Source organism: Heterodontus francisci, chromosome 4, assembly GCF_036365525.1.
Source record: "Heterodontus francisci isolate sHetFra1 chromosome 4, sHetFra1.hap1, whole genome shotgun sequence".
NCBI classification, from domain to species: domain Eukaryota; kingdom Metazoa; phylum Chordata; class Chondrichthyes; order Heterodontiformes; family Heterodontidae; genus Heterodontus; species Heterodontus francisci.
Window position 1 is genome coordinate 65179857 of NC_090374.1, and position 27444 is coordinate 65207300.

Sequence of the window (27444 nt, forward strand, 5' to 3'; positions counted from 1 at the left end):
TTAAACCCATTTTGTTCCGAGAGATCAAGTCAGACAGAATTCAAGTTTAAGGCTCCCTTTAATGAGTATCTTGCGATCTAAATTTAGAAAGAAAACTAACATTCCTGCCAGTACCACAGCCATTGTGCATTCAGTCACTGAGTCTGGATCTTGGCCCTCCCAAAAAGTCCTAGACATTGACCACAAAGTTAACTTCAAACTGTTCCAGCCACCATTCTCGAGTTCCAGCTCTAATTGTCTTAAACTTGCATATAGGTTAATATACGGGTTTTGCACAACTCAAAAGATACCACTCTGTAAATCTGTTTGCACATTTTGCTGCTGCTCCAAGCTCAAGCTTCCCTCCCTCTGTCCAGGCATCTTTCATCTTCTCATTCCACCCTTTAACAGTTCCTGGTTTTTTTTTTAGACACACTGCACTTTGTTTTGTAGCTTACTGCACCGTGTCCCAGTCGTGTCACCACCCAATGATGGTATTCCTACTGATGTCACTTTTCTCCTACATTCCAAAGCTTGGGTCTCCCCTGGATGAGTTTGCAGCTGTCCTGCACTTTAGACAATGAACACCTACTGCGCTGAACTGATTATCAGCTTTAGGTGAAGAATAAAATTACAAATATACTATTTGGCTAAATAATTTGTAAAGGTTAAATAAAAGTTGATACTGAAGTTGGAAATTATATAGTGGTTCTATTATCTAGATATTACCTGTATTTACTGTAAATGTTTTTGCTTTTTTAGGATTGGATGAAGTGCCTGCAGCTATTTTGCAGTAACTTGAAGAAACCTCTGCCACCAACCTCTAATAAACGCCTTCGCCAGGTAAAAGGAAGAAAGATCTTGCATGGCACAAAAGGTCAATTTATAGTGCATGGGATTCTATAGGGGTAGAATTTTCCTCGGCCGTTGAAGGCGGGTAGTCTGGGAAAATTAGAAAAAATGATGTTGGGCCAGTATCCCGATATCTTCCCACCTCCTCCCCTTTTTCCCAGGGGCAGATTGTGTGTGCTGTCAGCAACTCATGCGGCAGTGGCAGGGAGCCACTTGAAGTTTTAAGGATTAAGAGTCATTTTCTCATGGCAGTGGCTTTTTACCAACACATGCAGCTTCTGGAACTCAGCAACTTTAAGGAGGTGAGTGCGCAGCGGGAAGTAATTGAGTCCTGAAACTGAATTGCACTCAGAACTGTAAAGGGGAAAAGCGGCAAGCCTGAGGTCAGCCATAGGCAGAGGCATTCCATAACGGGTATAGCTCATTGAAACTGCTGTTATGGATAGTTTTAGGGGTGAAGAAATTGCTGCTGGTTCCTGCAGCATAATTTCATAACTCAATAGGCCTTCAGATCCTTGTGTCTTCATGCTTGTAAAGGGACATGGGAGTCCATCTTTTCTGAGGTTGAGTGGACCACTGGGGAGAAGCTGCAGTGTTACCAAAGTCAGCAGCCACAGGGGGAGGGCCAGCAACTGGAAGAGGAGCAGCAGCTTCAGTATGCAATGCACCCACATGCAGCAGGACACAGCAGAGTGGTCGGCTGCAGGATAGAAGAAGGTGCTGCCCTCAGTATACGGTTTACAGGCAAAAGGTCAGCTTCTTGGACCTCGCGGTAGGTGGTCGCTGACCTCTCTTCCCTTTTGGAGGAGGACCTAAGGCCATTATGCATAGGTCTAGGTCATAATCATAAGATCATAACAAATAGGAGCAGGAGTAGGCCATTTGGCCCCTTGAGCCTGCTCTGTCATTCAACAAAATCATAGCTGATCTGATTGTAGCCTCAAGCCCACTTTCCTGCTGGCCCCCACAAGGTGCCCGTGGCAGAGTTTTTTACCGTCTGGATCATTCCAGGAGTGACTGCTGACATCTGCAGGATCTCGCAATCTGCCGCCCACAAGCGCATCACTCAGGTGGCGGATGTCTTGTATGTGAGGGCAGTGGGCTTCTTAGAAACGGATGCTGATTGTCAGGACCAGAGGGCTGTCGATTCTGCCTCCGTGGTAGGATTCCCTCCGGTGCAGGGTGTGATGGACTATACCCATGTGGCCATCAAGGTACTGTCAGATCAGCCAAACATATTTGTAAATTGGAAGGGATTCCACTCCTTCAACATGAAGCTGGTATGCAACCACCACAAAAGAATCCTGCAAGTGTATGCAAGGTTCCCAGGTAGCTTCCATGACATGGTCACACTGAGGCACTCTCAGGTGCCTCAACTCTTCAACCCACTGGACAGTCTCAATGAATGAATGGCTCTGGTATCCACTGAAAACATGGCTGATGAACCGGTGTGGGACCCCACCACAGAGGCACAGGAGAGATTCAACCATTGCTATTTGACAACCAGGGCAACCATTGAACAGGTCATTGGCTTGCTTAAAATGTCGTATCTTGACCAATCTCGAGGTGCCCTCCAATACGGCCCTACATGGGATCTCACGCATAGGTGGTGTGCTGCATTCTGCACAACTTGGCGCTATGGAGAGGAATGGAACTGATGCTGGAGGCTGGTGGGGACTGCTCAGCATCCTCGGAGATTGAAGACCATGAAGATCAGCTGGCAAAGCATGCCCATCCAGAGATCCTGCTGATACCTGTGCCCATTGATCTGCAAACCAGAGAAGCCCATCCAGGCAAGATTCAGCTGAGTGCAGGGCATGCAGCCCTGCACTCTTGGCACCCGGGCATCTGTGGCAGCACTTGTGGCCGCAATCAAGACTCAATCGCAACATACAGATCTCCTTCCTTCAGGTAAACCTACGCCACTATATGTCCCACTCTAACATTGCGATCCATCGCATTATTGAGCTCACATCTCTTCAGCTCCTAATGATCCATGTGCAATGGGGCACTAAGAACTACTTGACACTTAGCAGGTGGCCAAGACAAACTGCTTCATTGTGATAAAGTTATTCATCATGACAGTGGCATTAAAGATGGCACCCAGATGAATCCCATTGTACAATTAAGACCATATCTGTGTGTTTTTTCTCCATACTTCTAGGTGGTGCTACCACTGTGGCTAGAGCAGATGTGGAGGCACCCCACTCATTTTTCTGCTCCAGCGAATGAGATGCCCATGGCACAAGACCTCGGCTGCAGTGCCCATGAGGGCCCTGCCAAAGGCTGTGGGGGCAGGCTATGTCATGGGGGCATGACTCCGCCTTTGTTACTGTCAAAGGTGCTGGGGGGGGGGGCTGGTGGGGGGTGCCTTGTGGAGAGCCCCCATTGCTATCATCCCTGCCTCGCTGTGCCATTTTTGGGCCCACCTGCACTTCCCTGCTAACCAAACCAGGAGGGCACTTGGCTGCATTTTCATGCAGTTCTGAGCCATCACTGCAACCGACTGATAAGTGCTACTCAAAGTTGTGGACAGAGCATGGAGGCTGTAGCGCTGTTCTTGTATCCAGTCGTTGGCTTGCAGCATATGCCTCTCCATCAGGGTGGCCACTCTTTCAGTGGAACGTAGGAACAGCCCATTCAGCCCATCGAGCCTGCTCCACCATTCAATTAGATCATGGCTAACCATCTACCTCAATGCCACTTTCCTGCATTATCCCCATATCCCTTGATGTCAGTATCCAGATATCCATCAATTTCTATCTTGAACATGCTCAATGATTGACCTTCCACAACCCTCTGGGATAGAGAATTCCAAAGATTCACCACCCTCTGAGTGAAGAAATTCTTCCTCATCTCAGTGTTAAATAACCTGCCCCTTATTTTGAGACTATGTCCCCTTGTTCTAGAGTCACCAGCTAGGGGAAACAGCCTATCTACATCCACCCTGTCACGCCCTGTAAGAATTTTGTAAGTTTCAATGAGATCACCTCTCATTCTTCGAAACTCTAGAGAATATAGGCCCAGTTTCCTCAGTTTCTCCTCATAAGACAATCCTGCCATCCCAGGAATTCGTCTGGTGAACCTTCATTGCATGCCCCCTGTGGCAAGTATATCCTTCCTTAGATGGATAAACTGTACACAATACTCCAGGTGTGGTCTCACCAAGGCTCTATACAATTGCAGCAAGACTTCTTTACTCTTTCTGTACTCAAAAGCCCTTGTGATGAAGGCCAACATACTATTTGCCTTCCTAATTGCTTGCTGCACCTGCATGCTAGCTTTTAGTGATTCATGAACAAGGGCACCCAAGGTCTCTTTGGAATGGAGGAGGTTGTATGCTCACACCTAAGATCACGGTACTCATGGCACGCTTGAACTCCTCCATCTTCTGTGCAAGGGTCCGTACTGCCTCAAAAAACTCTTGCAGACTGCCATATCTCCCTTTACTGCTCCACAAGTGCTTGCTTCATCTGCGGCTCAGCATCTGTGTTAAGCTGAGCATTTCTGAAGCTGTCCTCAGTCTTCCAATGGGGACTCTCCACAGCTATCACTGTGCTTCTGCTCAGATGTGAAGTGCTCCTCATCTTCTGCCACCCGTTCTATATGCGACTGAAGCCCCACCGAGTTGAGTGCATGTATGCTGGTGGGCAGTGCGTATGACACATTTGTGTTGCTGGACTTGAAATGTGTACTCACGGGTGACAACTGCACAACTGAAGAAACTGCTCTGATCCAATTGCATGATTAATACATAATGGTTTCACCCGATCTCTGCTATAACCCCATCTTCCTTTTTGCAACTGCCTGGCCTGCTGCTATCTTGTCGGTCTCCAGGGTTTCCTCCTCCGCTGGCGTCAGGATTGCTAGTAACGGGACTCTATCCCAAATTCGACACCTCTGTTGGGAGTTGTGCACTCTCCTGCAATGCAAACAAGAGGAGTGTTAAGAATATGAGGGGTACAGTGTGTGGAATGGGGTACACAAGGTCGTCGCTTTAGGGCTAAATGTCAGTGCTGTCTGCATATATGAAGGGTGAAAAAGGGACCTTGTAAGACAATCCTCTGTGTTGCAGCAAATAGTGTGCCTTACAGCCTTTTCTGTACAGAGGATTGCTAAGGCAGTGAGACAGTCAGAGCTGCCAGCGGAGAGTTGCGGGGCATTCACCTTGCCAGCCCTCAAGAAGTTATTGAAGTGCTTCCTGTTCTATATCCAGATCCTGTTCAACACTGCAGCTGCTGAACACCTCAGCTACCTCCAGTCATGCCTGCATGGTCATGCTGGTTGGCCTCTTACTCCCATCCTCTGGAAACAGCAACTGCCTCTGTGTCCTCACTGCCTCCAACATAACCTCCAGAGAGGTGTCGGTGAAGCCTGATGCAGCCCTTCCCCATCTTGCTTCCATTTCCTGCACAAGTCGTTTATCCAAATGAACTCCGCAGTAATCTCGCTGCAGCCACTATGAAGGTTGCCAGCAGGCCTTTAAATCTTGCATGCTTATTTGTGTTCCCGACTTATCCTGTCCACCATCCCTAAATTGAACAGCGATCCCGGAGGCGGGTTCCTAATTGAATGTTTTCCAGAAGATTGAACCGGAAGGCCCACTACTCTCACGTCTGGGTCTCTGACCTGGAAATTAACCCACTGCCTGTGCAATAGTTAAGGCGACAAGATTCCGCCATACAAGTAGGTACAGCCTGTGGCATATTTTGATTAGAATATAGTTGGAAAATATTGATCTAAATTGTCTCTCAGCTCATAATTTTTTGCTTTAATTCTTGGATATGCAGGTTCATACACAAATGAAAATGGTTTGCCTTGTACTTAACAGAACAACCTGCCATAGAAACTGATCGGAAGTTTGTCCATTTTTAAAAAAACTGTATACTTACAATAGCATAAATTGTAACATAGTTGTCAAGTTTTTGGTCTCAAAGACTTATTGGAACTTGGATCATTTGTGAGACTGTGATAGCCTCTGTCGTATTAAGCACTGCTGCTGGAAATATGAGACTCTTTCTTTGGTTGACCCATTGTGGTACTGAGGTGTTTATTGCCAGGAACTATTAATACTATTGCTGTTGGCATAGATGCAGGAAATATACCAGATTGAATCCCTTTTCTTGCCTGCTATGCTTCATCCAATGCTGCACGTCCGTTGATGTGTGCTTCTGCAAGAGCTGCACCTTGCAGGCTTACACCTGAGTAAGTGAATTATATTGAAATAAATATCATGGTAGAAATCGGACATACTGATTGATAAATGGACACACTCCTACTAATAGATTTTCAATGGCATACCTGTACATCAAGGATATATTCTATAACAGTAGAAATGTGCCATGCACAATGTATTAGAGTGCTGCTAATTTACAGCGACTGAATAAGTCGAGTTCCATTTTATTGCATGGTGCTCTTGATTAAGGTTGTCCAATTTTACATGAAATCAAGAGGCCTTGGTTATTATATTTCTTCACCTCTGTGCACAAATGTAACTTTTGGCTTTTTAAAACCCAGGCTATATAATGAGATGTGCACAGCAACTTTCATAGTTTGAAGGATAGAAATGTGGAGTGTAGGAGTCGTGAGGAGAAAGGCATTATTAGGTTTAGTACTTTATATGGAGGTGCTGAGGTTTGGTTGCATTGGGCAAGCTTGCCAAGAATGACTAAAATTAATTTTGCCACATGAACATTGATGTTAAACTGCTGATGGTGAAATAACTTGCTTTAAAAAAACAATTGGAGACTTTGGCCGGAGAGAGACATTAGTCTATCAACAGACAAGTACTTCAAAGGACAAAGGAGCTATTCCCTGCTCCAATGTAATCCACAGTGGACTTCTGATTACCAGGCGTTGAAGCATTCCAGGTTAACTAAGATGGCCGAATACATAAACAGACGTAGTTGGGCCAGTTTGGTCACATGACTGTTGGAGTTTTTTGAATTTGAACTGCCAACAGAATTTTGAACTTGGAAGGCTGTTAGCTCCTGGACTAAAAAGACCTCTCTCCTGTATGCTCTCATCTCGCTCTCAGCAGCTTCAGAAACCATTTAAGACATATGAACCCCAAGAGAGAAAAATCTCCTACAGTGGACGAGGCTTAAGAAGATACTGGGCCCCAACATAAAGTAAGAGCTGTCTACAATCAAGGACTGTACGGCGAGCTAGAAACACAGAAATAGTAACAAGAAACCCCCTTTTTAGAGACTGCCTCAAACATCTCCATTTTAATTTGCTTCTCTCTTCTGTCCCTATTTGCATGTGTGTATCGCATGTGCATGCTAGCATGGGCGGTTTTAGATCCATAGGTGTTAACAGTATTAGAGTTTAAGGTTTAATAAATTTCACTTTTCTTTAAACCTAAGAAGGCCTGTTTGTGCTAATTTCTTTGCCTTATAATTGGAAAGTGGTGAACAAGGATTCACCAAGGGGGGGAACTCAAGACACGGTGTGTTTAAAATTAAACCCTGTTACAATAAGACCAGGTGAAGACAATAAAAGACCCATAGACACCTTTCTCACCTGGTCGTAACAGGTGATTTTGGGTCTGGTAAGACATCCACGAGTAACTTGGGTTTGTTAGCATTTGAGGGCAGATTGGCAAATAATTTACAGCACATTTGGAGGCTTTTTGATGGAGCAATCTAAAACTAATCCCACTGCCCAGCACTTTTCACCTTGCATCTTCCTCTGTCATTTGTTGTGGCTTCAAATAATTATCCAATTTTCCCTCAAAATAAGCAATAATCTCGGTCAACCACACCCTGTGGCAAAAGCTCCAATAACCCTCAAAAGATTTTTCCTAAATGTTTTCCTCAATTTCTTAGTGACCCTTTTAATTTGATGACCCCTTGTCATTGACTGTCCGCTCAATTTTAAAATCTTTCTGTTAAATTTCCTTTTAGACTTTTATGATCCAGTGGGAATAGTTCCAGAGCTCAAGTTTCTCCACATAATTGGGCTGAATTTTACAGCCCCCTCGACATCAGGGGTCGTGGCGGGGGGAGCTGGAACATGCCTCTGGGAGAGGTCCGGTCCCGTATTGCCGGCAGCGGCAAGGCCTCTTGGCGGCCCACCCGGCATTCCGCGACAGGAGCAGAATTTACATATTTAAAACAATGCAAATAAATGAATTAATCACTTACCTGCTCCCGACAACCGTTCCGCTCCGATATTGGTGCTGCTGGCCGGCGCTCCAGTGCCTTCAGATCTCCATTCGGAGATAGCTGAGGGGCACTGGTGGGGAGGGGGGGAGCAGGTAAGTATCTCACTGTAGGAAGGTGGGAGTCAAACTAATATGACCCCCTTTTTCTCTCTGCCCCCCCCTTTTTCTCTCTGCCCCCCCCTTTTTCTCTCTGCCCCCCCCCTTTTTCTCTCTGCCCCCCCCCCTTTTTCTCTCTGCCCCCCCCCCTTTTTCTCTCTGCCCCCCCCTTTTTCTCTCTGCCCCCCCCCTTTTTCTCTCTGCCCCCCCCTTTTTCTCTCTGCCCCCCCTTTTTCTCTCTGCCCCCCCCTTTTTCTCTCTGTCCCCCCCTTTTTCTCTCTGCCCCCCCCTTTTTCTCTCTGCCCCCCCTTTTTCTCTCTGCCCCCCCTTTTTCTCTCTGCCCCCCCTTTTTCTCTCTGCCCCCCCTTTTTCTCTCTGCCCCCCCTTTTTCTCTCTGCCCCCCCTTTTTCTCTCTGCCCCCCCTTTTTCTCTCTGCCCCCCCTTTTTCTCTCTGCCCCCCCCCTTTTTCTCTCTGCCCCCCCTTTTTCTCTCTGCCCCCCCTTTTTCTCTCTGCCCCCCCTTTTTCTCTCTGCCCCCCCTTTTTCTCTCTGCCCCCCCTTTTTCTCTCTGCCCCCCCCTTTTTCTCTCTGCCCCCCCCTTTTTCTCTCTGCCCCCCCCTTTTTCTCTCTGCCCCCCCCTTTTTCTCTCTGCCCCCCCCTTTTTCTCTCTGCCCCCCCCTTTTTCTCTCTGCCCCCCCCCCTTTTTCTCTCTGCCCCCCCCCCTTTTTCTCTCTGCCCCCCCCCCCTTTTTCTCTCTGCCCCCCCCCCTTTTTCTCTCTGCCCCCCCCCTTTTTCTCTCTGCCCCCCCCCTTTTTCTCTCTGCCCCCCCCCCTTTTTCTCTCTGCCCCCCCCCTTTTTCTCTCTGCCCCCCCCCTTTTTCTCTCTGCCCCCCCCCTTTTTCTCTCTGCCCCCCCCTTTTTCTCTCTGCCCCCCCCTTTTTCTCTCTGCCCCCCCCTTTTTCTCTCTGCCCCCCCCTTTTTCTCTCTGCCCCCCCCTTTTTCTCTCTGCCCCCCCCTTTTTCTCTCTGCCCCCCCCTTTTTCTCTCTGCCCCCCCCTTTTTCTCTCTGCCTCCCCCTTTTTCTCTCTGCCCCCCCCTTTTTCTCTCTGCCCCCCCCTTTTTCTCTCTGCCCCCCCCTTTTTCTCTCTGCCCCCCCCTTTTTCTCTCTGCCCCCCCCTTTTTCTCTCTGCCCCCCCCCCTTTTTCTCTCTGCCCCCCCTTTTTCTCTCTGCCCCCCCTTTTTCTCTCTGCCCCCCCCTTTTTCTCTCTGCCCCCCCCTTTTTTCTCTCTGCCCCCCCCTTTTTCTCTCTGCCCCCCCCTTTTTCTCTCTGCCCCCCCCTTTTTCTCTCTGCCCCCCCCTTTTTCTCTCTGCCCCCCCCTTTTTTCTCTCTGCCCCCCCCCTTTTTCTCTCTGCCCCCCCCTTTTTCTCTCTGCCCCCCCCTTTTTCTCTCTGCCCCCCCCTTTTTCTCTCTGCCCCCCCCCCTTTTTCTCTCTGCCCCCCCCCCTTTTTCTCTCTGCCCCCCCCTTTTTCTCTCTGCCCCCCCCTTTTTCTCTCTGCCCCCCCCTTTTTCTCTCTGCCCCCCCCTTTTTCTCTCTGCCCCCCCCTTTTTCTCTCTGCCCCCCCCTTTTTCTCTCTGCCCCCCCCTTTTTCTCTCTGCCCCCCCCTTTTTCTCTCTGCCCCCCCCTTTTTCTCTCTGCCCCCCCCTTTTTCTCTCTGCCCCCCCCTTTTTCTCTCTGCCCCCCCCTTTTTCTCTCTGCCCCCCCCTTTTTCTCTCTGCCCCCCCCTTTTTCTCTCTGCCCCCCCCTTTTTCTCTCTGCCCCCCCCTTTTTCTCTCTGCCCCCCCCTTTTTCTCTCTGCCCCCCCCTTTTTCTCTCTGCCCCCCCCCTTTTTCTCTCTGCCCCCCCCTTTTTCTCTCTGCCCCCCCCTTTTTCTCTCTGCCCCCCCCTTTTTCTCTCTGCCCCCCCCTTTTTCTCTCTGCCCCCCCCTTTTTCTCTCTGCCCCCCCCTTTTTCTCTCTGCCCCCCCCTTTTTCTCTCTGCCCCCCCCTTTTTCTCTCTGCCCCCCCCTTTTTCTCTCTGCCCCCCCCCTTTTTCTCTCTGCCCCCCCCTTTTTCTCTCTGCCCCCCCCCTTTTTCTCTCTGCCCCCCCCCTTTTTCTCTCTGCCCCCCCCCCTTTTTCTCTCTGCCCCCCCCCCCTTTTTCTCTCTGCCCCCCCCTTTTTCTCTCTGCCCCCCCCTTTTTCTCTCTGCCCCCCCCTTTTTCTCTCTGCCCCCCCCTTTTTCTCTCTGCCCCCCCCTTTTTCTCTCTGCCCCCCCTTTTTCTCTCTGCCCCCCCTTTTTCTCTCTGCCCCCCCTTTTTCTCTCTGCCCCCCCCTTTTCTCTCTGCCCCCCCCTTTTCTCTCTGCCCCCCCCTTTTCTCTCTGCCCCCCCTTTTTCTCTCTGCCCCCCCTTTTTCTCTCTGCCCCCCCTCCTTTTTCTCTCTGCCCCCCCTCCTTTTTCTCTCTCTCTGCCCGTGCTGACGGATCTTGACGTTGAGATCAACAGTTTTAAACGCCTGCCAGCCGCTGCTGCTGACCCTTACTTATCTTCTACACACTACTGACTATATCAAATTTGAGTTGACTTTAACAGATCTGTGCTTGCTATCATTGATTTACTCTGTGCTTTGCTAACAGCTCACTAATTTTATCTCAAATTATAGGTGGTGCCCATAATTGACAGTAGTGTAACTGGTGTTTAGTTATCTGGTAGATCCTTCTCTCCCTTCTTGAATAAAGGGTTTCGGTAGCTACTTGCCAATCTCATGGCACAATTTGCATACTTGGGGAGGATTGACAAATTGTGGCCAGAACTGCAGCTTTCTTCTGGCTTTCAGTAGCCTCGGATGCAGATGTTTGGAAAGTGAAGTTTCACTTATTGGGTGCTTCCTGCATCTGGTAATATTGGAGAGAGTTCTCAATTTTTGCTATTATGGGAAGTTCATGGGATATAAGAGCACTGTGGTGCATTGGGCACACAGTTGTGCTGGGTTGCTACATTCCAGGTTTGAGGCTAAAGTTAACAGAGTTGTCCTGTAGAAAGCTTCACAAAACTCTGTCAGCAGTGATTTTAACTTTGCTATCTCATAAGAGAGCACATATTTAAAGAAAACGCCAATTAATAAATAAAAACTATAATTCCGTCTTCAGCTTAAATAATTTACCCACCTTTAATCTATGTCTTTTGCAAAGGTAGGTAAATGGAGTTGAGGTGCAGATCAGACATGATCTAACTAAATGGCAGAACAAGCTTGAGCAGCTGAACAGTGTATTGTTCCTAAGTCCCTACATGCACCCATGTTCTAATTTTAATATGTAATGGGTTGATGCATCACAGGCTGTTGTACTATTTTTGATTCAGCTGCATGAGGGAGCAAAGGGACTGGGAAGTATTCAGAGCTTTGGGCGACAAGAGAAGCAGTGGCTTACATGCAAAATCACTGGCATGATTTTGTCTTCGGTTGGGCTGTGGCTGCTAAATCTCAGCCAATCAAAAGCAGCATCAAAGAAAGGAGGCTGTCAAAGGTAGCCAAGACAAGTGGGAAGTTGGTGGACGTAATCAGCCAGTTGCAAGAGACTGACAGAAGAGTGTAGCTGCAGGCTGCCAAAGGCCTCCAAAAGAAATGAGTGTCAGAATTCTGCTCAGCCAGCAGATGAGGAGAAGCTAAGAAACGTAAGGATATGGCCTAGAATGGTGTTGGAACGTAGCACAGAAATGACGAAGCTGAAGTAAGGTTAGCTAGTGGTGGAAAAATGAAGTGGAGACAATGACATCAATTGCATGCACTTTTGCAGCACCAGCATTGGCATGACGGTCCTCGTGCTTTTTCTTCCTTGAGCCCTTTTAATTAAGCCATCACTGGATCCCTTGTGATCTGAAGCGACTATCTAGGTTTTAGTCCTATCTGCTAGGTAAGGGGAGCAGCAATGGGGCTAAGGCAGTGTGGAGAGGGCTAACGTTACAAGGTGGAAGTTGGCAGTGTGATGGAACAGACATGAGATTGGAAGGTCAGCTCAAGGCCAAATGAGACCAAGGTTACAAACATTCCAGTTCAACTCAAGAAGGTGGCCAGGAAGGGGGATGAAATTTGTAGTGAGAATACAGAGTTCACAGTGGGGGCTGAAGACGATGGCTTCAGTCTTCCCAGTGTTTAACAGGAGAAAGTTGTCATTCATCCAAGACTGAAACATAAGGAGGAAGAGAAACAGGGAGAAATGCAGTCAGAATAAGAGAGTGTATATTGGATGAAATTCTATCCTCAAAACAGACAAAATTCCTGAAGTGCCACATAATTAGAAATTAAATTTAATCTTTCAGCCCTGTAAGTTAGTGGCCCTTATAATAAGACATAACACACAACATTTAATGCAAAATGGTTATGTACTGTGACGCTCAACTGTATATAAAAGCCCTTTAATGCGCAGTTTCACCTATTTTACATGATCTCATTTATTTAAAACTAATATTCCCTTTATTTTTAAACCCTCAAAATTATATGAAAACCTACATGCAGTTTAATTTAGCTGTTGAATTAATTATTTATTTGATTTCAAATTCTATATCCAATGTAATCTTTGATATTAATTCAATGCGTTCCTAACTAAGCCAATGATACAACACAATGTATTATTCTAGTGGTATCACATACATTCCTCTATTAACAAAATGCTGTAGCTTCCTATTCAATGTGAGTAATGACTAAGAGAGCAATAAAAGATCACTTTGCTTTCAAGCATTAATTATAAAATACCTCTTGCAGACTACTGGAACAGTATAAAGGGTTATATCACACTTGTTAGTTTTGCTGAGGAAATAGTGAAATTTTCAAAAATTATTGGTCATAGAATGTGATTGTTATACTGTAAAAGTGACCTGTTGATGTAATTTGACAATGCTGTCATGTGATATTTCCAATCATGTAATAAAAGCAACTTGTTTTTCTTCCTCAGGTCAGTAGTCTGGTGTTGTATATGGAAGAAGCCCATAAACTTCCAGGGAAATATTTCACACACCCTTACTGCAACATCTACCTAAACAGTGTTCAAGTAGCAAAAACTCATGCCAGGGAAGGGCAGAATCCTGTATGGACAGAAGAATTCATTTTTGAGTGAGTCCTTTCAGAATAAAACCTAAAATAAAAGCAAAATACTGCAGATGCTGGAAATCTGAAATAAAACCTGTTCAGTAATCATGTTTTTTGAAAATTTACACACAACATGGAATTAATTATTGCCTGATCTGGTGTCTCGGCGCTGTCTGAAGGCTTTCAAAGAAAATTACTTTGAAGCATAATGACTATAGGAAAATGTGGCAGTCAGTTTTGCTGCTTTTAATGGGAAGAATGTTTGTTTCTCAGGGCACCAAAAGTTTCTGCTTATCTTGAAATGATGGTCTAGGACTATTTACTTCTACTGAAGTATGCAGGCCTTAACATGAAAAGCTGTTCAGAAGGGTGGCACCAAGATAATGCAGCACTGCCTCTGTAGTATACTGCAGTGTCAGTCCAGATTATGTCCTTAAGTCCCAGTCTGAATCAACTTTCAGGCAATCCTAAATGCATTCTACAAACACCTTAGCATTTTAAAATCTCATTTTGCTTTAGGATAGTTAAAGTCCCATAGAAGCTGTGAGGAGGACCCAGAGAGTCTCCAGGGATATAGATAGGTTAAGTGAGTAGACAACAAGCTGGCAGATGAAGTATAATGTGGGGAAATGTGAGGTTATTCACTTTGGTAGGAAGAATAGAAAAGCAGAATATTTCTTTGAAGTGGGAGAAACTATTAAATGTTGGTGTTCGGGGGTTTGGATGTCTTGTACAAGAAACACAAAGTTAGCCTGCAGGTACATCAAACAATTAGGAAGACAGATGGTATGTTCTTTATTGCAAGGGGTTGGAATACAAGAGTAAGGAAGTCTTGCTGCAATTGTACAGGGCTTTGGTGAGACCACATCTAGAGTACTGTGTACAGTTTTGGCTTCCGTACTTCAGGAGGGATATACTTTGAAGGGGTGCTATAAAGGTTCACTCAATCTGTCCTTGGCCCGCTCCTATTTCTCAGCTACATGCCGCCCCTTGGTAACATCATCCAAAAACACAGTGTTAGTTTTCACACGTACGCTGATGATACCCAGCTCAACCTCACTACCACCTCCCTCGATGACTCCACTGTTGCTAAATTTATCAGACTGCGTATCCAACATCCAGTACTGGATGAGCAGTAATTTCCTCCAATTAAATATTGGGAAGACTGAAGCCATTGTTTTCAGTCCCTACTCCAAATGCTGTTCCCTGGCAGCAGTCTGAGACTAAACCAGTCTGTTCACCAATCCTGGTGTCATATTTGACCCCAAGATGAGCTTCTAACCAAGCATTCGTGCCATTACTAAGACTGCCTATTTCCACCTCCCTAACATCGCCTGACTTCGCCCCTGTCTCAGCTCATCTGCTGAAACACTGATTCATGCTTTTGTTACCCCTAGACTTGACTATTCCAACACACTCCTGGCTGATCTCCCACATTCTATCCTCCGTAAACTTGAGGTCGTTGAAAACTCTGCTGCTCATGTCTTAGCTCACACCAAGCCCCATTCACCCCGCACCCCTATGCTTGCTGACTTACATTGGCTCCCGGTCAAGCAATGTTTTGATTTTAAAATTCATATCCTTGTTTTCAAATCCCTCTGTAACCTCGCCCCTCCCTATCTTTGTAATGTCCAGCCCCACAACCCTCCAAGATATCTTTCTTCGTCTGCTTCTTGAGCATCCTAAATATTAATTGCTTCACCATTGGTGGCCGTGTGTTCAGCTGCCTAGGCCCTAAATTCTGGAATTCCGCCCTCCAAACCTCTCCACCTCCCTTGCCTCTTCTAAGACACTCCTTTAAAACCTACCTTTTTGACTAAGCTTTTGGTCATCTCACCGAACATCTCCTTATGTGGCTCCGTGTCATGTTTTGTTTAATAATGCTCCTGTGAAGTGTCTTGGGCCATTTTATTATGTTAAGGTGTGATATAAATATAAGGTTTTGTTGTTGCAGATTGATTGCAGGGATGAGAGTGTGAGTAAAATGGGCCTATACCCTCTGGACTTTATAAGAATAAGAGGTGATAAATTAGGGGGAAAAAGCTGGTTTTAAAGGGATGAAAATGGAACTAGGGTAGATAAACTGGGAAATAAATTACTCTCAAAGAAGTGGAACAACAGTTTAAAAAAAAATTAAAAGTGATCAATAGCCTCCAGGAGAAAGTTCTCACTAAAAAGTAAGAACAAACTAGCCAGTGATGAGACACTGTGGATGAAGAAAGAATTAAGGGAAAAACTGGAAAAAAAGACATACTCTTAAGTACATGGATAACAAAGGAGTGGGTGACAAAAGGGAGTATGAAAAAGTTAGGAAACAAGTAAAAAATAATTGGAAGGCAAAGAGAAGCTACAAAACTAAATTATCAAGGAATCTTAAAAATAAATAGTAAAGTATTCTACAGACACACAATAACAAAAGAAAAATCAGGATAGGGCCACTAAGGGATACACATGACAAACTCATAGGTAATGGCAGAAATATGAAATAATTACTTTGCCTTGATATTTACCAGGATGAACATGATATTGGAAGAAATAAAAATGGATATAAACACATTGGAAAGAGTAGAGATAATAGATAAACTGATAAAACCCTTGGCCTGGATACGCATATGTAAAAAAAAAAGTTGGGGAAGAGCTAGAAGAGGCACATGCATATAAGTAAAAATTCATTAGAAAAGGTATAGTAGCTCAGAACTGGTGAATAGCTAATGTGATTCCTATATGTAAAAGGAAATGGAACAAGAATAGGAGCTACAGACCAACTAGCGTAATGTCTGTGGTAGGAAAGATGATGGCATCTGTCCGTCTCGGGTGACAATGGACTGCGCCCGGGGCGTGTGTCACTTCTGGTTTGAACATTGTTGTGGCTGTAGAGGCTGACTTGTGAGTGGCAATTCCTTCCGCAGCTGGCACAGATGAATAGCGTTGGCCTGAGGTCGACTGACGCTTTTTCCTTCTGCTGGGCTCTCTTTTCCACCATCTGATTGTTTCTTTTGTCCTGTCCTTTTTCCACCCCCTTCCTGACTGCTTGTCTCCAGGCATTCCAGTCAGCAGCGAGGACTTCCCGTGCATCGACTTGAAGTCTCGCTTATAGCTATCCTTGTATCGTAGATGCGGTACACCATACCGCAAGCTCACCATAGAGCATGTCTTTGGGATGCAGCTGTCATCCATTCAGCTCACATGACCCAAGCGTTGGAGTCGCTGCTGACTCGAGGGCAAGCATGCTGGGGATCCCTGCACGCTGGTGTACTTCTGTATTCGGCACTTTGTCCTGCCAAGAGATGCCCAATATTCATCTGATACAGCAGTGGTGGACGCTGTTCAGCCGCTTTTCTTGGCTTGAATAACTTGTCTGTGCTTCGCTACTGTACAGGAGGGTGCTGCGAACACAAGTCTGGTGCATGCGGAGCTTTGTATTTTCGATTAGTTTGCTGTTGGTCCACATTTGTCTTCTCAACTTTGACATGACAGCTGCGGTCTTGGCAATCCTAGTACTGATTTCAGCATCAAGGGATAGGTTACTGCTGATTGTTGATCCAAGGTATGTGAAGCTGTCAACGACCTCCAGAATGAGGTTGTCGATGTTGATGGAAGGTCGAGTCTCTATGTCCTGGTCCGTAACTTTGGTCTTCCTGATGCTGATTGCCAGTCCAAGCTCCTTGCAGGCCCTGGAGAACCGATCTATAAGCTGTTGCAAGTGAACTTCAGTATGGGAAGCCAGCACAGCGTCATCAGCAAACAGCAACTCGAGAACTAGGACTTTACGCACTTTGGTCTTGCTAAATTGAACAGCTAGCAGTCAGCTCTGGCATGCAGGTAGAGACCCTTATTTGAGTCGCCAAAAGCATACAATAGCAGCATGGAGAAAAATATGTTAGGGAGTTGGTATCAGGCCACAGCCTTGCTTTACTCCGCTGCTGACGTTGAATGTTTCTGATGTTTCATTGTAACCGATGGAAATGTGCGTGTTCTTGAGGGAAAAAAGAAGTGACGCTCAGGAATCCAGGAGGGCAGCCTATTTTCCACAGCAGTTTGAAGAGTCTGACTCTGCTGATGAGATCGAAGGCTTTGGTGGGGTCTATGAAGACGATATAGAGTGGTCTGCGCTTTTTGCGGCACTTCTGTAACTGCTGAAGTGAGAGAATCAGGTCGCCTGTCGATCTGCCAACTCTGAAGCTGCACTGAGGCTCAGGATAGATGCGTGACGCCAGGGTCTGCAATCGTGCCACAGCAACGTGAGCAAAGACCTTCCCCACAATACTTAGCAAGGAGATGCCTTGGTAATTGTTGCAGTCACTGTGATTTCCCCCTTGTTTTTGTACAAGGTGACTATGTTTGCATCACACATGTCTTGAAGCACAGATCTTTTCTTCCAACAGACACAAATGTTCGTGGAGATGCTACAGCAGTGCTGGTTTTACACCTTTGATGATTTCAGGTGAAATGCCATCATTTCCTGGGGCTTTACCACTGGCAAGATGGTCAGTGGCCTTGACTGAGAAATAATAAATCCTTAATCAAAAATATAATACAAAAACATCTGGAAACTGAAAATATAATTAAGTGTAGTTAGCACAGATTCCGGAAGGGAAGGCCATGCCTGACCAATCTTATTGAATGCTTTTGAGGATGTAACAGGGTAGAAAAGGGTACTGTAGAAAAAGTAACATATTTGGATTTCTAAAAAGCCTTTGCTAAAGTCACATATAGTAGATTCATGAATCATAGAATGGTTACAGCACAGAAGGAGGCCATTTGGCCCACCGTATCCATGCTGGCTTTCCCACTCCCCTACCTTGTAGCCCTGCAAATTCTTTCGCTTCAGGTAATTATCCAACTCTCTTTTGAAGGCCTCAATTTTAATCTGCCTCCACCACACTCACGCAGTGCATTCAAGATCTTAACCACGCACTGCGTAATAACGTTTTTCCTCATGTCGTCATTGCTACATTTGCCAGTGAGCTTAAATCGTTGTGCTCTTGTACTCTATCTTTCTGCCAACAGGATCAATTTCTCCCTATCTACACTGTCCTGACTCATGATTTTGAAAACCTGTAATAAATCTCTTATTTTTCTCTTCTGGAAGGAGAACAGCCCCAGCTTCTCCAATCTATCCAGGTAACTGAAGTTCCTCATCCCTGGAAACATTCTTGTGAATCTTTTCTGTACCCTCTCTAATGCCTTCACATCCTTCCTAAAGTGTGGCGCCCAGAATTGGACACAATACTCCAGTTGAGGCTGCACCAGGACTTATGCAGGTTCATTATAATTTCCTTGCTTTTGTATTCTGCCCCTATTTGTAAAGCCCAGGATTCCGTATGCTTTATTAACTGCTTTCTCAACCTGCCCTGCCACCTTCAGTGATTTGTACACCTATACCCCAGTTTCCTTTGCTCCTGCACCTGCTTTAGAATTGTACCCTTCATTTCATATTGGCTCTCCTTGTTCTTCCTACCAAAATGAATCCCTTCACACTTCTCTGCATTAGATTTCATCTGCTATGTGTCCACCCATTCCACCAGCCTGCCTGAGACCTCTTGAAGTTTATCACATCTTCCTCACAGCTCGCAATACTTCCAAGTTTTGTCACCTGCAAATTTTGAAATTGTGCCCTGTGTAGGTTATTAATATAGATCAAGAAAACCAGTGATCCTAACAGACTCCTGGGCGACGCTACTATATATCTTCCTCCAGTCTGAAAAACAACTGTTTACTGCTACTACAACAAAAACAAGAAATGCTGGATTCACTCAGCAGGTCTGGCAGCATCTGTGGAAAGAGAAGCAGAGTTAACGTTTCGGGTCAGTGACCCTTCTTCTACTATTCTACTGCTGTCCCTTTTATTTCATGGGCATTAACTTTGCTGACAAGCCTGTTATGTGGCACTTTATTAAATGCTTTTTTTGAAGTCCATGTAAGCCACATCAAGCGCATGACCCTCCAACCCTCTCTGATACCTCATCAAAAAACTCAAATCAAGTTAGTTAAACACAATTTGCCCTTATGAAATCCATGCTGGCTTTCCCTTATTAATTCACATTTGTCCAAGTGACTGTTAATTTTGTCCCGAATTATCATTTCTAAAAGCTTTCCCACCACTGAAGATAAATCTATAGTAGCTGGGCTTATCCTTAACACTTTGAACAAAGGTGTGAAGACAGAACATGTGAAGTCAGAGATCAAGTTATGTTATTTTAATTAGGTACATGGAATGGGAACAAACAGTGATATCTTAATTTAGTTAGTTGAAATTGGACACCACTTTAGGCTTAAAATTTTGTTTACGATTCAAACATTACTTTGTTCACAATCCAGATGAGGTTCAGAGAAGTCCAGTAACCAAAAATTGCAATTCATGCATCCTAGCTAACATATTAGGCAGAATGGATAGCAAGATGGATACAAAACAAAATAGAGTAGGGGTTAAAGATAGTTAATCCGATTAGGGAATGGTGTTCCACAGGATGGGTGCTCGGATCAATATTCCCTCTAAATTTTGTTTGTACTGGGTGGGCGACAGAATCCTCCGAACACTACTTTTTTTTTCTATGGGCAGTATACATTTTAAAAATTATGACATGCATAATACTGGATATTTCTCCCAACGAGCTAAGAAGTTTTGAGCGACCTTTTTATTTCAATGAATGGTACATTCCAGGGTGCTGCGTGGCTGCGTGCATGCACAGCTTAGAGGGGGCATTGGCTGGGCCCGCTATTATCATTTACACAAATGATTTGGACTCTGAAATCAGAAGCACAATTTCAGAATTTAGACAGCCAAATTGTGGGGGGATTGGGGGCATAGTGTAGTTAATACAGAGGCAGACTTTGACAAAATACAGGACTTGCAAGCTGGATGTGTAAGTAGCTAATGAACCTCAATATGAGTAAGTGCAAGGTAATACCTTTTGGTAGAAAGAATAAGGAGGCCACATACTCATTGGAAAATAGTTATTTATATGGGGTAGAGGAGCAGGGGGATCTGGGAGTGCAAATAAAGAAATCACAAGTAATAAAACAAGGTAATAAGGCCATTAAAAAAAGCACTGGGGTTCATTTCTATAGGGATATAATTGAAAGGCAAAGAAGTTCTGTTAAACTTGTATAGAGCCTTAATTAGAGCACACTTGGAGTACTGTAAATAGTTTTAGTCACCTTTATAAAAAGGATATTGAGGCACTGGAGAAGGTACAAAAAATTTACTAAGATGATGCCAGAACTGAGATCCTATCAGGAAAGATTGAACAGGCTTGGGGCAATTTTCTCCAGAAAAGAGAAAACTGAGGGTGTGACCTGATAGTGGCCTTTGAGATTATGAAAGGATTTGATATGGTAGACAGCGAGATGTTTCCACTTGCAGGTGAGACAGGACAGAAACAGACATTATAATTTATAATTGAGACATTTTGGGAAATCTAGCAGCATGTTCAGTGAGTAATTCCTTATAAGGTAGCACAGTGTGTGAAAAGGATAACTCAGTTTCCATTAGCGTACTGAAGTTAGTCTTTTCTGATAGAGAATTATTTTTATCTAAAATAGCATGATTGCTGCAATCGCCACAGTTTTAAAAGCACATGTTTATGGTTGCATTGGTAAGAGCATGTAATGTACAACTTCCTAAGTGTGCAGAGTTCTTAAATTCTTTACATTCATTTCCCTAGTGATGTCTCATCAGATATAAACAGATTTGAGATAAGTCTCAGTAACAGAACAAAGAAGAGCAAGGATCCTGATATCTGTAAGTATATTTGGTTGCTGCGTGCCAGTATTTTACTTTTTAACCCAAAAATTCAGTCCTTGGATGAGGAACGTTTTAGGTGTGTGTTTTTCGTCGCAGCATAAAATTAGTTTGGGTGCCAAGATCCAGCAGTCCTAGAACTTGAGAGTCCTGGAAACAGGGTAAGATCCTGGTATGATTGCTCTGTAAATTCTGATAGCTTTGCAAACTATTTTTGGTTTCTAAATAGTCCAGAATGCTGAATACGACCACTGTTGAAGCAAATACAGGGAGAAATGTGCAGTTGAAAGAGCAGAGGATTAGTGATGAAGGAGCTCACATAAGTAGAGTGGGAGAAGCATAAGATATGAGTGGCAGTGATTTGGAAAAGTTGGCATATGCAGGATTGAGCTGGAGAGTAGATTTTCCCAGAGCAAAATTCGGACCCTTAGCACCTCTTTTTGAGTGCTGCTAGTGCCCTTAGAGATTCAAAATGGTGTCCCTGGCACAAGTGCACACTTTTGCTGCAAGTTGCACCAGATGACATTGGTGAGGGCGTCAGCGGATGCAAAGTGATCATCAAGGTAGGCAAATAGTGACGTCAAACCGCATGTAATCCTGATTTGATGCCAGTGATGCCATTTTGGGGTTCAACGCTCCAGCTAATGCCCTCTATAAATCAAGCATGACTGAACACTCATTCAGCAGCAGGAAGGATTCCTCTCCACCCCCACCCCCCAACCAGTGCTATTTAAAGGGATTATCATCTATTTACAGGGTATAGAGTCATTAAGGCACAGAAGGAGGTTGTTCGGCCCATTGAGTCCATGTAAGCTCTCTAGAGCAATAAGGTCAGTCCCATTCCCCCAGCTCTATCCCCATAACCCTGCAAGTTTAGTTCCCTCCAGTTTCCTTTTGAAATCATTAATTGACTCTGCTTCAACCACCCACAGAGGCAGCAAGTTCCAGGTCATTACCACTTGCTGCGTTTAAAAAAAAAAAAAGTTCTTCCTCATATCTTGCCTGCATCTCTTGTCCAAAACCTTAATTATGTGTCCCCTAATCCTTGTACCATCAACTAATGGGAATAGCATTTCTTTATCTACCTTGTCTAAACCTGTCGTAATCCTGTACACCTCTATCAAATCTCCCCTCAATTTCCTTTGTTCCAAGGTGTACCTACCTCACATGGACCGCAGCGTTCAAGAAGGCAGCTCACCACCACCACCTCAAGGGCAATTAGGGATGGGCAATAAATGCTGGCCTAGCCAGTGATGCCCACATCTCATGAACAAACAAAAAAAAACAACCCCAGCTTCTCAAACCAACCCTTTTGCTAAAATCCCTCATCCCTGGAACCATTCTGGTAAATCTCCTTTGCAGCCTCTCAAGGACACTCACATCCTTCCTAAAGCATGATGACTAGAACTGGACATAATACTCTAGTTGTGGCTTAACCTGAGCTTTATAAAGGTTCAGCATAACTTCCCTGTACTTAATACCTCTATGAAGCCCAAGATCTTGTATACTTTGCTCATTACTCTCTCAATATGTCCTGCCACCTCCAAAGATGAATCCCCATATCCCTTTGTCCCCGCACACTCTTAGAACTATGCCATTTAGTCTATATTGCCTCTCCCTATCCCATCTGCCAAAAATGCATCGCTTTGCACTTCTCTTTATTGAATTCCATCTGCCACTGGTCTGCACATTCTGACTATGTCCTGTTGCAGTTGATTTGTATCATCCTCACTGTCTGCCATACCTCCAAGTTTGGTATCATCTGCAAATTTTGAAATTTTGCTCTGTATTCCAATATCCATGTCATTATATGTATCAAAAAAGCAGTGATCCTAGCACTGAACCTTGCAGAACACCACTGTCTACCATCCTCCAGTCTGAAAGACAGCCATTTATCACAACTTTCTGTTTTCTGTCCTTATGCCTATTTTTTTTTTTATCCAAGCTGCCACTGGCCCTCTTATTCCATGAGCCTCAATTTTGTTAACCAGCTTTTTATGTGGTATTTTGGCAAGCGTTTTCTTAAAATCTATATCGACAACACCCATTACATTCCTTTTGTCAACCTTCTCTGTTACTTCATCAAAAAATTCAATTAGATTAGTTAAGCAGAAATCCATGCTGACTCTCCTCAAATAATTCAAACCTTTCAAAGGTCTGTTTTTTTTTTTCCCCCTGATTATTGTTTCTAAAACCTTACCCACCGCTGATAAGCTAACCAGCCTATAGTTACAAGGATTGTCCTTACCCACTTTCTTGAATAAGGGCGTCACATTTTCCACTCTCCAGTCTTCTGGCACCTCCCCCATATCCAGTTTGGAAGATTATGGCAAATTGTTCTGCTATCTCCCATCTATAACTAAGGTTATTTGCTGATTAATATCTACTGGCTCTTGCTACGATCATATAAGTGTTTTCTGCTTTCTAGAGTTCTTTAAAGTTGCTAAAGTCTACATTAAGTGGTGTGGCAGGTGCTGAAGAATGTTGTTCTGACTTAAAGGATTCTGCAAAAACCGGTTGCTCCCAGATATGGGTACAATAGTAGGCACTTCCCTTAGAATACAGCATGATTTGGAGAATGATTCAGAGGGCATGCAAAGCAGGGAAAGCTGCTAGAGGAGGGAGAGAAGGGCTCTCAGCAGAAGGTCATATACGTCCACGGTGTTCAGGGAGCAGTTCTCCCATTTGAACCTCAGTGAGGAACAGTGTGCGAGATGTCTGTGCTGCAGTAAAGATGTCCTCACTGAAATTGGCCATCTGCTGCAGCCACAACTGCAACAATAGAGCAGGGCAAGGATTGCATCGCCAGTGGCTATAAACCTTTATAGGTTGGGCTCCTTCCAGGCTGGAGATATTTGCAATATCTCGCAGTTTGCTGTCCACTATGTAAGGAAGGTCACTGAGGCTGTCTATTCAAAGAAAGTTAGCTACATTTTGTTCCATCATGTCAAAGAGCAACAGGCAGGGTGAGCTTGAGGCTTTGCGAGGATTGCAGGCTTCCCCATGTGCAACGTGTCATTGTGCACATATCATTTGTGAGCGCTGTGCGCCAATACTGAGTTGTGCCACAACCAAATGCAGAAAACCCAGCTGATGCGTGACCGTGTGCAGAGAATCTTGGCAACAATCATGGCGTAGTCAACTGTGCCATCTGCATTTGACCCACCACAGCTAATCAAAGGATAATTCCTGGGTGATGCAGGCTATCTACTGACGACATGGCTCATGACTCCAGTGCACAACCCGCACGTGGGCAGCATGCATACATTGAAAGTCATACTGTCAAATGAGATGGAAACACAGACCATTGACATGCTGAAATAATGCTTCTGCTGCCCGAACAGCTCTAGAGGAGCCCTGCAGTACTCAGCAGAGTGGGTGTCAAGATTCATGATCTATGCTGTACAGCTTCACAATGATGTCACAGCCCTCACCACTAGCTATATGGCGAACAACTGAAGAGAAGAAGGAGGCAACCTAGACAGCCTCTTTGTGACCAGGCTTTCCATGAACAACTCATCGAACTGCTATACCAGTAAACGCAACCCCAATTCCCCACTTGCCAATAGTCCCTTTTGAAGACTAATATCCTCAGCTATGATGGCAGCAGTGTAAGTTTGTATAAGCAGTCTGGGGTGGCGTGGCAACATGCTGACTTGCATAACAGATCAGAGCTTCCACTGCGACACCCAGACTTTGGGTGGCTTCTGCTTCTGCTGCAGTGGAAGCTGAGACATTGGCCATCAGACACTGTATCATGGTTGGATCCACAAAGTTGCTAATGAAGTTATCTGGAATTTCTGTGCTGGAAAAGATAGGCTCCAAGCTCTCTGCCAAGCTCTTTGCCAAAGTGATGCCATCTCACAGAAATGCAAAATTTATAGCACAGAAGGATGCCGTCTAATGGAGGCCAGACACCTCCATGCTCCTCGATGTTGCACGCAAGCTTCCTGGCAGCCCTGCCAATGCACCAAACATTTCATTGTGCATTCCCATCAGCCACCTTCTGTAGCCCGCCCATTGTAGCGCTCATTTGAGTCCTCTGCAGCAGAACCCTTGTCCTCACCCTGTACAGATCCTGCCTCCATGCTATCCTCCAAATTACATGCAGTATCAATATCTGAGCTGAATCAAGTGACAGTGTTTCTTATTAATTGTCTTGTTGTTCTTACATCACAGCCTGGCCAGGTGACAGTTCTTGAGTATCTGAAGGAAGAAGGGCTCAATGAAATGTTTCAGGTGCAGGGAGGAGGGGAAGCCAGATTTGCGTGCTTGCACTTCTGGAGCGTGTAAATCGGAAGATGAGGGGAAATGGGATGTGAGGAGGATTAGGTTTGAGAATACTGGCATCTTCTATAGGTTCAGTTCTGCTGCTGGCCATGGCCTCCATTAAGGCGAGCACCGTCTCCTCCGTGGGGTAGGGGCATGCAGGCACACCTTTCTCCTGCCAGTTAGCTCCTGCTTCCTCCCGCTATGTGCCACTTCTCCTGCAAGGGAGAGGGAAGTGTGTCAGTATGTGCCACTTCTCCTGAAAGGGAGAGGGAAGTGTCAGTAAGTGTGGTGTAATCTGTTTGAGTGATGTGGCTGCCATAGTTAAATAGCTGCCAAAGTGTGCAAGCTGTGAGATGTGGGTGAGGCTTGCAGCATTGTTAAGCATGTGAGGGTAAAGTGTAGCTAATGAATGTTAGGTAAGAGTCCTGATTGGAGATTGTTGATAGGTCACTGACAGGGGTGTGATGTATTGAACAGTGTCTATGGCTAATGGTACAATTCATGTGATTATGACATTTGAAGATGAATTCACTGACCTTGACCACTCATGTGAGGTCATTAAACCTTTTGTGGCACAGCATCCAGGTCCTCGGAACTACACTGCTGGCATTGACGCCACGGTTATCTGGTCTCCCTGTATTCTGAGCATTTGACTGGAGGGCCTCCTGGCCCCCTGTGGATAATACACTTGGCTTCTCCATTGCATCTCCTCTCCCAAAGCCTCTAGTGCAACATCCAAGAACCTTGGAGCACACTGTCTCTCGTGTTGTGCCATTATTCAGCCTTTTTCAACGTCAGTGACTTGTACAAGAACTTCCGCCATCTGCTGCAGCCATAATGCGCTGTCCCTTTTAAGAAGTCCAGGCTGGTTTTAAGTCGTGCAAGCTGGTTTGAACATAGGCTAGCTTCTCATGATTTTAGGCTCCCTGCTGAGACCTGCAGGTACTCGACAGTGCAGTTAGTGCTGGTTATATGCTACGATCATGGTAATTAGCAGACAGCACAAAGTTGGCATGCTGTCATGGCATGGTCAAGGGTATGGCCTGGGAAATATTACATTAATATTCACCTTTTCTTCTCTCTTCATCAGTGATCTTTCACTTTCATCGTCATTTTGTTTTGATCTGTCATTATCTCCCACAAAAGGCAGGGGGAACCCTGCTTTGGCCTTTCTGAGGGGAGCCCAGCACAGCAGTGCAAAAGACGAGGCTGAAGCATTTGCATCCATCTTCAGCCAGAAGTGCCGAGTGGATGATCCATCTCGGCCTCCTCCTGAGGTCTTCAGCCAATCCAATTCACTCCGTGTGATATCAAGCAACGGCTGAAGGCACCGGACACTGCAAAGGCAATTTCTGGCAATAGCACTGAAGACTTGTGCTCCAGAGCTAGCAGCGCCCCTAACCAAGCCAATCCAGTTCAGCTACAACACTGGCATCTACCTGGCAATGTGGAAAATTACCCAATATGTCCTGTACACAAAAAGCAGAACAAGTCCAACCCGGCCAGTTACCACCCCATCAGTCTACTCTCAATCATCAGTAAAGTGATGGAACGGGTCGTCGACAGTGCTATCAAGCGGCACTTGCTCAGCAATAACGTGCCCACTGATGCTCAGTTTGGGTTCTGTTAGGGCCACTCAGCTCCTGACAGCAGAACTCAAGAGGTGAGGTGAGAATGACTGCACTTGCCATCGAGGCAGCATTTGACCGAGTATGGCATCAAGGGGCCCGAGCAAAACTGGAGTCAGTGGAAATCAGGGAAAACTCTGTTGGTTGGAGTCATACCTAGCACAAAGGAAGATGGTTGTGCTTGTTGGAGGTCAGTCATCTCAGCCCCAGGATATCACTGCAGGAGTTCCTCAGGATAGTGTCCTAGGCCTAACTATCTTCAGCTGCTTCCATCATAAGGTCAGAAGTAGGGATGCTCACTGATGATTGCACAATGTTCAGCACCATTCGTGACTCCTCAGATACTGAAGCAGCTCGTGTCCTTATGCAGCAAGACCTGGACAACATCCAGCCTTGCGCTGATCAGTAACAAGTAACATTTGTGCCACGCAAGTGCCAGGCGATGACCATCTCAAACAAGAGAGAATCTAACCATCTCCCCTTGATGATACCATCGCTGAATCCCCCACTGTCAACATCCTGAGGGTTACTACTGACCAGAAACTTAACTGGACCAGCCACATAAATGCGGTGGCTACAAGAGCAGGCCA

General features: G+C 45.4%; 1 protein-coding gene across 1 annotated transcript in view; it reads left to right on the forward strand.

The window, feature by feature from the left end:
- The window catches only part of rasa1a (RAS p21 protein activator (GTPase activating protein) 1a), a 268303-nt gene that overhangs the window by 165721 nt on the left and 75138 nt on the right, over positions 1-27444 (forward strand). Inside the window, exons 13-15 of the mRNA XM_068029646.1 lie at positions 742-822; positions 13077-13234; positions 20878-20954. Of these exons, the coding sequence (XP_067885747.1) occupies positions 742-822; positions 13077-13234; positions 20878-20954 (316 nt within the window). The remainder of the gene's footprint in view (positions 1-741; positions 823-13076; positions 13235-20877; positions 20955-27444) is intronic.